General features: G+C 34.2%; 1 protein-coding gene across 4 annotated transcripts in view; it reads left to right on the top strand.

Annotated features, from left to right (window-relative positions):
• The window catches only part of LOC145283728 (uncharacterized), a 252,063-nt gene that overhangs the window by 62,517 nt on the left and 173,691 nt on the right, over window positions 1–15,855 (top strand). For all 4 annotated transcript variants that reach the window (XM_080132782.1, XM_080132784.1, XM_080132783.1 and 1 more), the window contains exons 4-5: window positions 6,922–6,941; window positions 12,745–12,874. In XM_080132782.1, the coding sequence (XP_079988908.1) occupies window positions 6,922–6,941; window positions 12,745–12,874 (150 nt within the window). The remainder of the gene's footprint in view (window positions 1–6,921; window positions 6,942–12,744; window positions 12,875–15,855) is intronic.

Below are 15,855 nucleotides of genomic sequence, written 5' to 3'. Positions count from 1 at the left end.
GATAAGGTATTTCAAGATTTTGGGAAGTCATCAGGGATCATGTCAGCAATGCTTCTATGGAGTACTACTATCTTTTCATTTCCTGTGGAACAGTGTGCAAATGAAGCTGTTGAATGGTTCAAAACAGCAATTGAAGCACATGTTCTCACTTCAGGGCAGGAGCTGCTAAAAACAGCCTATCCTGCCTGGACAGAGTACAAAATAGATTTTGTGGCTTGGTGGGGGGTGCCCTTTTCTCTTCCCTGCAACCTCTTTCTCACAGAAGAGACATAGCGAGCCTGTCTTTGTTCTATCCTTATTTCCATGGCAAGTGCTCGCCTGAGCTCCATTCTCTGGTCCACCCTCGCCAATCTTTTTCAAAAAACACCCAACTAGTTGAAACCACCGTCAATAATTTTCCCCACTCCTTATCTGTGCCTAAATCAAAACGTAGATTCCATGAACAAAGCTTCTTTCTTAGAACTGCACGCCTGTGGAATTCTGTTCCGCTTGCCTGTTTCCCTCCCGACTTCAACCTGGATGTCTTCAAGTCCAACACAAACAAATTCCTGATGAACCGCCCCCCTAAGTAATGACACCTTATCAATTCTCCAATACTATTACTACACTATCCCATTGAGTATTGTACACACAATAACCCTTATCCCCGAGTGGCCATTGGGCCTTGATAAGTGGTGAACTCCATGTAAAAAAAAAAAAAAATCTCTCCCCAATGGTTCACTTCTACCTAGGCAGCTGACATTGCATACATTCCACAGATTTATTCCTCATTAATCAAGTTCAAATAGATAAAAGTTTACAGAAGCTAGAAATAATTGTTAGAGTGAAATAGGCGCCGCCAAGAGTAGACATACCAAAATAACCAGAAAATGCTTTGAATCGCAGAAAGTAGGAATGCGCAGTTTCTGGAAAATGTATAACAGTGTAGTAAATAATAGGCAATCAACAATCCTTACACTATCCAACAACCATGAGGTTATTTGCACAGCAACTGAGAAGGTGAACCTTCTTGCCTGGTGGTTTGCCTCCAACTTCACATGAGATCCAACAAATGACTCCTTCTCAAATTTTCCTTTGCGGACAGAAGCCACACTTGATAATCTGAAAAATCACCCCTTCTCATGTCTGTGAAATCATAAAAAAAAACTAAACACATCAAAGTGTGTGGGCCCGATCTCATACCTGCTGTACTATTTAAAAACTGCTCCACTGAGGTTGCTCTTGTTCTCCAAGTTCTCCAGCAAATGCCTTACTGAATTTTGCTGCTCCAACTGCTGGAAAATTGTTTCTGTGGTACCAGTTTTTTTTTAAGAATTCTGGTGAAAGAACTGACCCACTCAACTATTGCCCCGTTATCCTCCTTCTCTCTTTGCTAAAATCTTTAATCCAGCAGTAGTCCACCATCTCATAGATAAACTTCTTTCTGACCAATAGTGTAGATTTAGGCAAGCTCATTCTACTATCTTAACTCCTCTCTTAACATATCTACCACGCACTGAACAAGGCAGTGGAGGCTAGGGCAGTAGCCCTTCATATATCTAAGGCCTCTGACAGAGTATGACACGATGGTCTTCTTATGAAAATTTGATTATAATGTATTACTGGACAAATGCTTAATATAATCAGATCCTACTTAGACGAGAGAAAAATCTAGGTTGTCTTCCATTGTTGTACATCAAAACAGCGTGATATAAATGTGGGTACACCACAAGGGACAATGCTTGGACTTTTATTATTTCTCATATTCATGAACGTCCTCCTGATAAAATTGTGTCTGAGATGGGTATATTTGCTGATGACACCATGCTCTATAACAGACATAAAACGAGTTACCACATATCTAAGGCAATGGCTGAAACCGTATAGAATGACCACCAGTGGAGTAGAGACATAAATAGATGGTGACATTCAACGCTGCCAAGACGAAACTTCTTTCCTGTAGTAATTACAATAAACTTTCTCAACCACTGATTGTTATGAGTAATAATATGATACCTCGAAACTTTTCGTTCAAACTTCTCGGCTTAACATTCACAGGCAACATGAATTGGAACAAATAAATTGAAGACATTGTCAAGGTTACCACAAAGAAGATGTGGTAGAAAACTAGTCACACCTGAGAGTATCGCATATCATTACAAAGCCACCATTTGCCCATGCATGGAGCATTGTTGCCATATCTGGGATGGTGCATCTATCGCTAGTCTCTTGCTCAGACAGGGTCCAGAAAATCTAACCTGTCAAACTTTAAAAAAAAAATACAGCTGCTATATTCCACAATGAAATAATGCTGCAGCTCACACAATCCATGAAAGTTGCAGACCAGAAGTCTGAAACTCAGGTTTCGTGGAGTGCGTTGGTTGATTGGGGAAATAATAATAATAATAATAATAATAATAATTATTATATATATATATATATACATATATATATATGAGTGTTGGTACAATTAATTGGGAATCGAAAAAATTGGAACTTTTGGGGGTGTTGGAATCGGTATCAAAATCGGAAAAATCTGTGCTATATTCTGATTCCTTTAATTATCTTTATTATTTCATTCTGTTTTTTTTTTTTTAATTTCCACTACTAAATAATAATAATACAATAATAATATTTATTTGATTTTAAACTTCCAGTAAAACTAAAATCTCTAGATTTCCCCTCCTCACAAATGTTTTTATGTTTGAGAAAATATATGCACATTTAACGTGTTTTTACGGTAATCAGGACAAAATGATCATTTTATAGTTAAATATTTAGATATTTGTAAATAACCAGATAAAATTCTGATTTTTATGAAATTTTGGCCATAAATATTTGATATCAATTAAGAAATATTCAGCAAATTTCAGTGGTTTTTTTTTCTTTCTTTTTTGTTTTTGCATTTGAATATTTTAAAAAGGATTCAAGGGGCATGATATGTGCGCAACTTCCCATTTGTAAATCCAGATATTTCAAATTTGCACTGAATTAGATCCGTAGTAATTTTGATGAGAAGTAGGATTCTAGACATAACATTTAGTATTATTATATCTCGATTCTATCCTTATATGGTGACATGAAACTGGTGCCAAACATTTCTGTTTGGTGAATTAATGTTACTCGTTCTGAGACAGATATTCATGTGGTACACGCACACACATCTGGGCTGATGCATCTATTGCTAGTATCTTGCTCTTAGACAGAGTCCAGAAAAGTCTTGAACTTAACAGATTCTGCACTGTCAACCAAATTCCAACCCCTGTCCCACCATCTAATGTTGCATTCTTGTGTTTATTTTACAAATATTTTAATGAGATGTGCTCTGACAAACTCATAACACTTGTGCCACTTCCACTTAAATGCCCACAACTAACCTGATAAATCCCACCCCTGCACTGTAGAAATCCCTAGATGCTGGAAAGCTTTCTACTCTAATAATTTCCTCCCTCCAAACTGCTAGACTTTGGAATTGCCTTTCAGTTTCCTGTCTCCCAACTCTACTGACATGCAGAAGTTTAAATGTAATGTGAACAATCATCTTGCTGCTCAAGTCCCTAGATTGTGTCCCTGTACATATGGTCTCAAATAGTAGCCCCTTACATCAAAGTGGCACTGTGTCTTGTTTGGGGATGAATAAAACTTTTTTTTAAAAAATGTCTATAAGCAGACTATATTTATTTTTGAACATGATGAATTAAAAAATTTAGGAAATGAAAGCTAACCGATTTTGAACCTTGCTCAACAGAGCTAAATCAAGATCAAGATTAAGAGAATAAAATAGTGCTACAGAAAATTATAACAAGAGGAAAGGGAGAAAAAAATTAATTAAATGGAAACTACATTAAGTACAAGAAGATTTTGTCTTTGCTTACAAAGAGAAGTTTTCAATGTTTGTAAGCTGAATAATCTATATGTGCTCCCTTGTTTTAGTACACTACTTAGGTCTATAAATTGAGAACCAGTTTAGTAATAATTACCTTAAAAGAAAAAATCATTAAAGTGGGATAACTCTTTATCCTTTTCATAAGAATTAATGTTCTTTATTTCTTTCCTTTATAAACAACTAGCGGAGGTATCTGGCGTTGCCCAGATGTGTCGAGTAAAAAGCGCCCCCCCCCCAAAGTAATAGAATCAAAACAGTAGGCAGTTTGGGTGGAGAGAGGTGTTTAAAAAAAAAAAAAAAAAAAAAAAAGTGGTAGTAGGCAGGCAGACTCGAGCCTGTAACGCGAAGGAGGAAAAGGTGAAAAAAAACCGTGACTGTTTGCTGATACGTCCATAGCAAAACCGGAAGTCGCAAGCGTTCAAATTAAGGCTAGTTAATCGAAAGGCGATGATGACTTTGGATAAAATGTCAGCTGAAAAACTGACCCCTCCTTGTAGAAAACTGGCGAGTTGAGGGTGAAGGAATGAATGTTTTTAGCCAATTTTTCAATATTTGTCGTACGAAGCACCGAGGTTCAAAACGATACCGAAATGGTCAGGAGCCGTCGCCTGTGTCAAAGTTTTTGTGAGACATACAAACACACACACATACACACATTTTGCCTTGTATATATATATATATGTGTGTGTGTGTGTATATATATATATATATATATATATATATATATATATATATATATATATATAGAAGGCAAGGATTCATTTGTAATTTAGACACTGCTGGATTATGTGTGGTTATACAATTAGTAGATAATTAGTTATCTATGTTTGTAAGCTTAATAGAGCATCACATTGTTCATTTGCTTTATTACATTACTTGTGTTTATACATTGAGAAGCAGAACACTAAGTAGGCCTGAATTCTACAGATATCAAGTAATGTCTCCCTTGTTTAAACCAACTTGGTATGAGATCTATATATGGGCAAATTTGTAGTTTAGCTGCGTAAATTATTTGACAGACATAAAACCATAAAAAAACTATTTTTATATAAAACACATTATTAGACCCAAAGGCTGAAATAAAATCAGAAAAAATTTCATTTTTATTATTTTTTTTATCATTTTTATTAGATTAAATGTACGACATTCGACACCAGAGAATGTAGTTGCCATATATTTTTTTTAATTTGCCCTTTTTAAGGCTCGACAGATAAGCCTCTTTAAGGGCAAATTTAGCCTTTTTTTTTTTAATCAGTTTGATTGGAACTAAAATCATGATTCCATGAAACTGCTTCTAAAAAGGACAAATTTGGCCTGAAAAAAGCTAATCAAACTTTAAAAAGGCCAAATTTTAAAAAAAATATAGCAGCTACATTCTCTGCCATGAAATGTCATGCATTTTATCTAATAAAAATGATAAAAAAATAATAATAAAAATAAAACCTTTCTCTGGGTTGGGTCTAATAATGTGTTGTATATAAAATAAATAGTTCTTTATGTTTTTATATCTGTCAAATAATTTACGCTGCTAAACTAAAAAATTGTTTATATATGTTTATCTATTCTCAGGTTAACCAGAAAATTGAGTACTTATACAAAATAAGGACTATGCCATTAGATTTTCTAGGCAAAATGTCGCAAGGTACCAAATGAAAGTTTCATAATTTTTTTTTTTTTTTTTGCACAAAAGCTGGTCATTTTTTGTTCAATGAAAAATATATTATTTCTGTTAATATGGAGATAATTCAGTGAAAAATTAATTGAAAAACTGAAAACAATATTTATTTTGTTGTTACAAAGAATATACAATGTATTATTATTGGATAATTTTTATGAAAATATGGGAAAATTCAAATCAAGAAAAAAAAAACATTCATTGTAAGGTAAGTTTCATGAATAAATATTTATTTTTTAAATAACAAACCCCATGCCCAAGTCAAAATAATATAAGAAAATAATAATAATAATAATACAGAGCAAATACAGAGAGCTAGCCAGAGAGCTAAAAGGGATTTGGATGATGAAGAAAATCAAAATAATACCTATAATATTAGAAGCACTAGGAACAATTCCGAAAAACTTTGAAAAAAAGAATAGGAGAAATTGGAATGAGAGGAATGGCTGCAAAGATACAACTAATAACGATAGTGAAAACAGCTGAAATATTAAGGAAACCCCTTGAATGCGGAGATTAATATGTATGAACCACATGCATGAGCCAGACAAACTGTTGCAGAGGCAAAACATGAGGAAGCCTTACAGGGAACCAAGAACACTGAAGCTGCATATCTACAAGTTCTCCATCCCCTCACCCATCCCCCCTCATTGCTCATCACCACCCTCTTCCCAAAAGTATGATACCAAATAGCCAAGAAGGGTCAAGGAGGATGGAAACACAGATAAGTGAGCTCTGACCAGACCTCCACTGGACAAGCGCAAAGAGAACTGGGACCTTGTGGAGGTTTATTGTCACTCAGTGGAGACCAATAGCCTCTGCCAGCGAGAAATCAATGGTCAGAAGCTGTTGCGATAACGCAAATTTATTTGCAAATGCTACCGAAGAAGGTGGAGAGTGCTGGAAATCTAGGGAGATTTCATGTCACTCAGCTTCCAGGGAACACCAGAGATTTTCAATCAGAGATCTTTGATGACCTGTGTGAAAGCTCCTTGTGAGCCGATAATAATTATTATTTTTATTATCATCATTATGATAATGTTGTAGCAGAAGAATAGTTCTTTTTGAATTGCTTCAATGTGTTAAATACATCCAGATAAGTATAAACAAATGGTAACAAATCCAAGAAAGTAGCTCCAGTAATTGCATCAGAAGTGTACAATAAATACGAAATTAAAAAGTAATTTTAATTATACTGGAATCTCTTGATAACAAAAAGTGTCCCTCAATACAATTTGACACATGTAGACATGTTTATAAACCTGATTACAAATTGAGACAAAATTTTATAACAATAAAGAAAGCAGAAAAATTTTGTTTGTATTGTTTATAAATTTTCTATTTTATTAAACAAAAAATTTTTTTCTTCTCTCTTTTCCAGTTTGGTCAGACAGTGAATTCGTAAGTATTATTATTATTATTTTTTTTTTTTTTCAAGATTATATATATATATATATATATGTATAAAAGAATTTTTTTTTAATGTGAGAGTATATAATTATTTCCACAATGAAACAATGCTGCAGTTCACACAATCTATGAAAGTCGCAGACCGGAAATCCAAGATTCAAGTTTCGCGGGGGCGGGGGGGGGGTGAGCGTTGGTTGATTGTGGCAATAATAATAATATATATATTAGTGTTGGGACGATTAATCGGAATTGGGAATCGAAAAAATTGGAACTTTTTGGGGTATTGGAATGGGAAAAATCTGTGCCTATATTCTGATTCCAAAAACGATTCCCTTAATTATTTTTTTTTATTATTTGATTTTGTTTTGTTTTTTTAAATTCCACTACTGCTAATAATGATACAATAATAATATTTATTGATTTTAAACTTCCAGTAAAACTAAAATCTATAGATTTCCCCTCCTCACAAGTGTGTTTTTATGTCTGAGAAAATATATGCACATTTAACGTGTGTTTTTACGGTAATCAGGACAAAATGACCATTTTATAGTTAAATATTTAGATATTTGTAAATAACCAGATAAAATTCTGATTTTGATGAAATTTTCACCATAAATATTTGACATCAATTAAGAAATATTCAGCAAATTACAGTGTTTTTTTTTTGTTTTTGTTTTTTTTTTTTTTTGCATTTGAATATTTTAAAAAGGATTCAAGGGGCATGATATGCACAAAACTTCCCATTTGTAAATCCAGATATTTCACTGGATTATATCCGTAGTAATTTTGATGAGAAGTAGGATTCTAGACATAACATTTAGTATTATTATATCTCGATTCTATCCTTATATGGTGACATGAAACTGGTGCCAAACATTTCTGTTTGGTGAAATTAATGTTACTCGTTCTGAGACAGATATTCCTGTTGTACACACACACATAGTAGTGTTTGTAGGCATAAAATAATTACTATTTATAAAGTTGAACACTCTCTGGAAAATAAAAAGAGTAAAGCAATTAACTAGCGTTTTGCAACGTTCACGATTTCTGGTTGTTTGAACACTCTTGATTTCTTACTGTTGTGCCTGCATTTTGGTATGTTAAATTACCCTTAATTCTCGTGGCAATTGTTAGTGGCCTGGAGGTAACGTCTTAGCAAACGGAGTCAAAGGTGACTCTGTGACTGGATTCAGATCTCTTAAAGAGTAGGGATTGTTATTTCCTACACTGATGATTGCGAAAGTATGAAACACCAATGTTTGTAGGTATGAAAATAATAATTATTATTATTTTTCTTATTACATTTTCACACTAAACAAGGCACAGTGCCACTTTGATGTGGGGTGTAGGGTGCGATCAGGAACATAACTTACAGGAATACTATGTAGGGAGTTGAGTAGCAAAATGTTTGTTTACATTATACTTGAACTTATGCATGCCAGTACAGTTGGGGAAGCAGGAACCCAGAAGGGAATTCCAAAGTCTAGCAGTTTTGAGGAAGAAACTATTAGAGTAGAAGGCTTTCTGACATCTGGGGATCTCTACTGTGTAGGTGTGGGACTTTGCTTGTAATTCATCGGCGCATCTATCATTAAAATACTTGTAAAACAGGTAGACGGATGAAATATTCCATCGATGGAACAGAGGTTGAAACTTAGATTACAGTTCAGGACCTATCAGGTTGACGAATCTCTTTTGAACTCTCTCCACGAGTGAGAGACTAGTAGCAGATGCACCAGCCCAAATATGACAACAATACTCCATACATGAGCGAATGGTGGCCTTGTAGAGGTATAGGATACTTTAAGGTGTAAGTAAATTTCTAGCACAGTAAAGAGAGAGCCCACCTTCCTCGCAGCAGCCTTGGCAATGCCCTTGATGTATTTGTTTCAACTCATGTTCCCTGTGAATGTTAAGCCAAGGCGTTTGAACGAAGTACTTGCAGGTAAAGTATCTTTAACCATACCTTCTGGTGTTTTTTTTTTGTTTTTTTGTTTTTTGTTACAAAGGAGTCACCATTTATTAAGACCCGAAAGCCACTCGAGGATAAGGGTTAAATGAGTGTACAGTAGTCAAGAGGAACATGTCATAGTAATCGTTAGTAGTGGAAATTTTGTAAATTGAATTACATAAGGAGATGACTCATCAAGAATTTGTTCATGTTGGACTTGAAGATATTGTAGTCAGTTGGAAAGCAGGAAAATGGAACTGAGTTCCAGAGTCGTTCAGTTCTAAGAAATAAGCTTTGTTCATGGAATCTACATTTAGGTTTAGGCACAGATAAAGAGTGGGGAAATTATTGATTTTGGTTTCAGCTAGACGAGTGTTTTTCGTGAAAGTCAGGCCAGGGAAGACTAAAGATTGGAGCTCAGACGAGCATTTGGCATGAAAATATCGATTAAGCAGAGACAGGCTCGCAATGTCTCTTCTGTGGGAAAGAGGTTGCAGGGAAGGGATAAAGGCATCCCCCATTAAGCTACAAAGTCTATTTTGAACTCTGTCAAGGCAGGATAAGCTGCTTCTAGCAGCTCCTGCCCAAATGTGGCATAAGTAATCCATCATTGGACATACATGGCTCTTATACAGGTAGAGAATTGCATCAGCAGCGAGATATCTACTGAAGCAGTAGAATGATCCCACCATTTTTCCAGCAGTCTTGGCAACGGATTTCATGTGCATGTTCCATCTCAGATCAGGAGTAGAGGTCAGACCTAGAAACTTATCAAAGCATAGCGCCTCACCAAGATGAGAGCCATTCATTACGATTGATGCCAGACGGGGATCAGAGCATTGATGATGTTAAGATAGAAGCTTGTTTTAGATGCATTAAAATTAACCAGCCAGCTCTTTTCCCATTGCACCATGTAATCAAGATCAGAGGAGAGAGAATCAGAAAGAACTTGGTTGTTTAAAGCCTTTAAAGTGTTGCCATAGATGGTGGTGACGTCAGCATAAATGTCTACAAATGATCTTATGATGTGATTTGGGAGATCATTGATGGAGATCAGTAAGAGAGTTGGGTCCAGGATGCACTCCTGAGTGATTCCAGCATTAATGCTATGAGCTTCTGATTTTTGCCCATCAACCACTACTCTTATGAACCTATTGGAGAGAAATGATGTAATAATTGAAAAGACATTTTCAGCTATATCGTAGCTGAAGATTTTGTGGAGTAGATCTTTATGTACTCTATCAAAATTCAGGTTTCTTGTAATTATTAAAGGAAACAAGATCTGTTTTTGTGTTTTTTTTTTTTTAATTAAAAATCTGTTTATTAACAGCTATTCTGTCCTTGTAAAGTGTAATTTTGTGAAGATTAATTTAAAGCAAAACAAATAGCAATGTACCATTTATGTTGATTGCATAAATATTGAATTTTAAATACTATAAATATTTTTTAAATAATCTGTTTATTAAAATGCTCCTCACACTAAATTGGAAAAATGAAGTACATGGCTTTTGATGAGTTTATAGGTATGAGTATTTCAGTTGACAAAATAATCATATATATATATATAAATATATATAAATATATATATATATATATATATATATATATATATATATATATATATATATATGTACTAGCAGGCCGCAGAACATTGGCCGGTCGTAAAATACGCTTAAATATGATATTTTGATTAATGCAGATTTCGTATTTATTATTATATTATATTGGACCGAATATGTAGTAATGATTTTAAAAGTTTTTTTTTTAAATATGACTCATGCGCCACCACTGAGAATTGAAATCAAAACGTTTAGCTTACAATTTACTTTTTCCTTTGACGTTAATGCCCAAGTTATGAAGACGTATTTGCTGCAAGGCTAAAAATTAAAACATGAACCAATAGCTATTATGTTACGCATGCATATCTGTAATGCCGTTGTTTGACCGTCACCTAGCAAATGCTATTTTTTTAATTTTCACACTTTTACATCGATTTCCCCTAGCTAAAACTCAAATATAAAGTTTTGCATGGGTTCGAATACCCTATATTTCATGTCATGTTTCATGTCTGTAGACCAAAAACTGACAAAGGAGTTTGGTACGCAAAATTTTTTAAACAGATATTTATATGTGCATGCATAAATATATAGAAAGAGGTTTGTGTTTCCTATAAACTTTTTACGCAAATATTATGCAAGTATAAATCATGTAGAATATCTGCATGAATATAATTACACATAATAGTTAACTAAAGATAATCATCCTATAAGAAAACTGAAAAATAAATAGGGAATTAATTAAAATGAATGTTTAAAAGAATACGCAAATTAGCTATGCAATTCCACAACCCATATATAACAAAGCTGTATTTTCTTTTTAAATAAATAGAAAAAAGGGTTTTTTAATATGAATATCAAAACGCACACAAAACAATCTCATAGCTAAATTCACTGCAGTTATCTCCCTTGCTTTCTATTTTTTTCATTGGCAGATTTCAAGGAAAACAAAGGATATAAGTCAGTTTGTCATACAGAATTAGATGCACAACTCTTCCACATTAAAATCTATGAGAAGACAATAATAATTCAATTCGATTTTTACTTCTAATTATTTATCTACTGGATCATTTTTCATATTTTTTTGAATTTATATTAATTTCTACATAACGTGTAAGGACATGACAGTGTTTTTACCTTAAAAAACCCAGTATACTGCACAAGCATCAAAAATTTATTTGAATTCAGCCTTTCTTTTTCTTTTTTTTTTTAATCATTTCGCCTTTTAACTTGCATTCTAGAAATACTGAGAAAAAAATCTTTACAATGTCACGGAACGAAAAAATTATACTGCAAAAATCACATAAATTGATCAAGTAGTTTTCTTTGTTTTTTATAGAAAATAATTTTTATAATTTTTAGCTATTTTAATAGTAAATCACAACCATTACACGGCTGATTATGATCTCAGTAGTTCGAATTGAGTTGTCTCCTTTTATCTATAAATTAAAGATGGCGGATCAAGACACAACGTTCTCACTTCCTCATAAAATTTGATTTTCTTAGTTAAAAAAAAAAACTACTTGATAATTTTACATAATTTTTGGAATATGACGTTTTCATTTCGTGACAGGTATGCACATCATAAAGATTTTTTTTTTGTCGATTGTTTAATTAGGTTGAACTCTGGACTTGCACCAAATCTTTTTTCATTATCCAGACTGATAAACATAATTTCAATACAAATTTAGGGTCCCTATTTAGAATTCAATGTAATTTTTTTTTTAAATCCAGAAAAATCTTTATGATGTACCTACCCATCAGAGGATAAAGATGTCATATTCAAAAAAATTATGTAAATTGATCCAGTAGTTTTATTTATAATTTAAAAAATCAAATTTTATGAGTATCTGAAAAGTAATTTGCTCGCCCGCCATCCAGATCTTCAGTAAATAAAGCCGAACCCTAATATATGTGGCCGTGTCCCATAACATCAAGAAACAAAGGGAAGTAACTCAACAATAATTCACAGTTACTAGCTTTATGTTAGAATGCCAATATATTCCCATTAATCTTTTGAAAATGATCTTATTTATAAAAACAAAACTACTTGATTAATTTACATGGCTTTTGGAATATGACATTTCCTTTCTATGATGGCTACATACTTCATAAAGATTTTTCTGTGGTTTTGTTTTGTTTTTTAGCAATGAGGTTGAATTCTAAATATGAACCAAATTTATTCATCTTTTTAATGTAAGAAAAGAAAGAAATCAATTCGCTTTTATTCCCTTGCGTTTTAGGAATACTGACATCCCTGTTTAACTCATTTTTGTTCTACTTTCAGTCTGATGATGAAACAAATGAAAATGGTTATGTGCCAAATGATTCGAATCCTCTGTACCATGATATCACCGAACATACATATCAAGATGGCGGTGCTACTACAGAAGATTATTATATGAACTATACTTCAGGTAAGAACATTTTTGGTCCCCCCCGACAGGAGAGTGGACCTGTAAATTCACCCTTGTCCGGTTGTCTGTCTGCACCTTTATCAATAACTACGTTTTGGAATTTAAAAAAATTTTGCACAAACATTGAACATGATATGAGTAAAAAGGTAACAGAATGGATTTTCCGGGAAAACTCCAGTGCCCCCCCCCTTCGGGTTAAAATGGCTAAAATTGACATTTTTGTGCTTATTAAAAAAATTGATACCTTGGAATTTAGTAAAACTTTCTGAAAAGTTGTAACTAACTGATTTCTATATAATTTTGTTTGTCTATACTTCGTGATAATTCTTGGGTGTGCTCCAGGAGCTCTTTTAGGGCTAATAAAAACACTTCATTTTTTGGGACTATTTTACCATATTTGTCCAAAATTTTCTGTGTATATCTATTTAGCAGTTTTGCATGGTGTTGAACTCAAATTTAAATATGTTAAGGCCTTGGGGACTTTTGGGGCTACATGGGGGGGGGCAAATGATGGACTTAGTCATTTATTTTTTTGTTTTTTTTTTTGCATGGCGCAGAACTCAAATTTACATATGTTAAGGCGTAAAACTGCACCGTCTGTTCATTTTCACCAGGATTTGACGTCCTCTGGAGACTTTTGGGGCTAAGTGGGGGGGGGGGGCAAATGCTGAACTTAGTCATTTTTTTTATGCCTCTTCACTGTGCACTCACGGGGGACCATGCTTGCTTCACTTGTTTGTTTTTTTTTTAAATTAGGTTGTTCAGAAAATAATAACTGATTTTAGGAACAAACATTTATTCATTGACCTTATGTAGGAACGATTTATTGAGATTTTACACTTCACCAATTGCTTCAGATGGTTGAACATTTTCGTCACCATCATCATCATCATCATCACCCCAGATTAGGCTGTCTGAAAATACTGGCTTCTTGACCTAAAATGCACCAAACATTGATGTTGTTTTTTCTTCCTTTTTCTTTGCAAAACTAAAATGGCGTACTAAAACAAAAATTTTCCTTTACAAAACCAGTAAACTAAACACAATGAATAAATACTTGAAGATATAAAAGAACTTGAAATAATAGAGACTTTTTTATCAAAATTATTGAATTTGGAATTAAATAACCCTAAAAGGGCTGATATGCCATGAAAGAAAACAAACTCATCAAGAACTTATTTACTTTAGACTTGAACACAACCATATTGTAGTCAGCCGGAAAGCAGGAAAACGGAAGACAATTCCACAGGCGTGCAGTTCTAAGAAAGAAGCTTTGTTCATGGAATCTACATTTAGGTTTAGGCACAGATAAAGAGTGGGGGAAATTATTGATAGTGTTAACAGCTAGACGAGTGTTTCTTGTGAAAGTTTGGCGAGGGGGGACCATAGATTGAAGCTCAGTTGAACACTTTCCATGAAAATAACGATACATCAGAGACAAACTCGCAACATCTCTTCTGTGAGATAGAGGTTGCAAGGAGGAGAAAAGGACATCTCCTACGAGGCTACGAAGTCTATTTTGAACTCTATCAAGGCAGGACAAGTCCTTTCTAGCAGCTCCTGCCCAGATGTGGCAACAGTATTCCATCCTTGGACGTACCTGGCTCTTATATAGGTAGAGAATAGCATCAGCAGTGAGATATCTACTGGATCGATAGAAAGATCCCACCATTTTTCCAGCGGCCTTGGCAACAGATTTGATATACGTGTTCCATTTAAGATCAGGAGTAATGGTCAAGCCCAGAAGCTTGTCAAAACTTGAGGCCTCCTGAAGACGAGAGCCATTCATTTCAATTGATGACAAATGTGAATTAGAATGTTGATGATGTAAAGAGAGAAGCTTGGTTTTAGATGCATTAAAAGTAACCAGCCACTCCTTTCCCCATTGTACTACGTGCTCAAGATCAGAGGAGAGAGAATTGGAGAGAACTTGGTCGTTTACTGATGATTACTATATATGATTACTATATTGACCAATTTCTACTGTACACTCTTTAACCCTTATCCTTGAGTGGCCTCTGGGCCTTGATAAAGTGGTGATGCCTTTGTAAAAAAAAAAAAAAAAAAGAAAACAAACTCCATTTGAAAATATAAAGAACTTGAAGTACAAAAACTTCTTCACAAATTACTGGATTTGGTGTTAAATAACCCGAAAAAAAAAAGTGGATATGCCGTAAAACAAAACAACCAAATCATGATACATGATCATTGTGATAATAATAATATTCAGTTTAACATCCGTTTTATGTATTGGCATGTGTTGGACGGCTTTTAGAAATTAAATTCTCAACTTATCCCTAGTCCGGTTTCTTTGTAGGAGCAGCTCATCCTGCCTTGACAAAGTTCAAAATAGACTTCACAGCTTTCTCTTCTCTGCAAACTCTTTCCCTGGGAAACAGGCAAATGGAAGAGAGTTTCACAGGCATCCACTTATAAGAAAGAAGCTTTGTTCATGGAATCTATGTTTTGATTTAGGAAAGAGTCGGGAAAGTTATTGACAGTGGTTTCAGCTAGACTGGTGTTTATTGAGAAAGATTGGCAAGAGGGGGGCAAAGATTGATGCTCAGACAAGCATTTGCCATGGAAATAATAATAAAACAAAGACAGGCTCGCAACGTCCCTTCTGTGGGAAAGAGGTTGCAGGGAAGAAAAAAGGGCATCCCCCATTAGGCTACGAAGTCTATTTTGTACTCTGTCAAGGCAGGATAAGCTGCTTCTAGCAGCTCCTGTCCAGATGTAGCAACAGTACTCCATGTTTGTACAGTTAGGGAAACAGAAGCAGAGAGAGAGTTCTAAAAGATGGCAGACAAAAAAAAATGAAGCTATTCGAGTAGAAAGTTCTCTAGCATCCCACAGTTAATGGATTAAATTTAACTTTGTCAGGTTGATCGGGTGTATTCAGAAGGCACCAGGGCAGCAAGTTCATCAGAGCATAATCCATTTAAATACTTGTAAAACAAGCATAGCGATGCAATATTGTG

The sequence above is a fragment of the Euprymna scolopes genome, chromosome 8, assembly GCF_053919585.1.
Source record: "Euprymna scolopes isolate OS-2025 chromosome 8, ASM5391958v1, whole genome shotgun sequence".
Classification (NCBI taxonomy): domain Eukaryota; kingdom Metazoa; phylum Mollusca; class Cephalopoda; order Sepiida; family Sepiolidae; genus Euprymna; species Euprymna scolopes.
The sequence above is the reverse complement of the archived record's forward strand: the minus strand, read 5'-3'. Positions and strand labels throughout refer to the sequence as shown.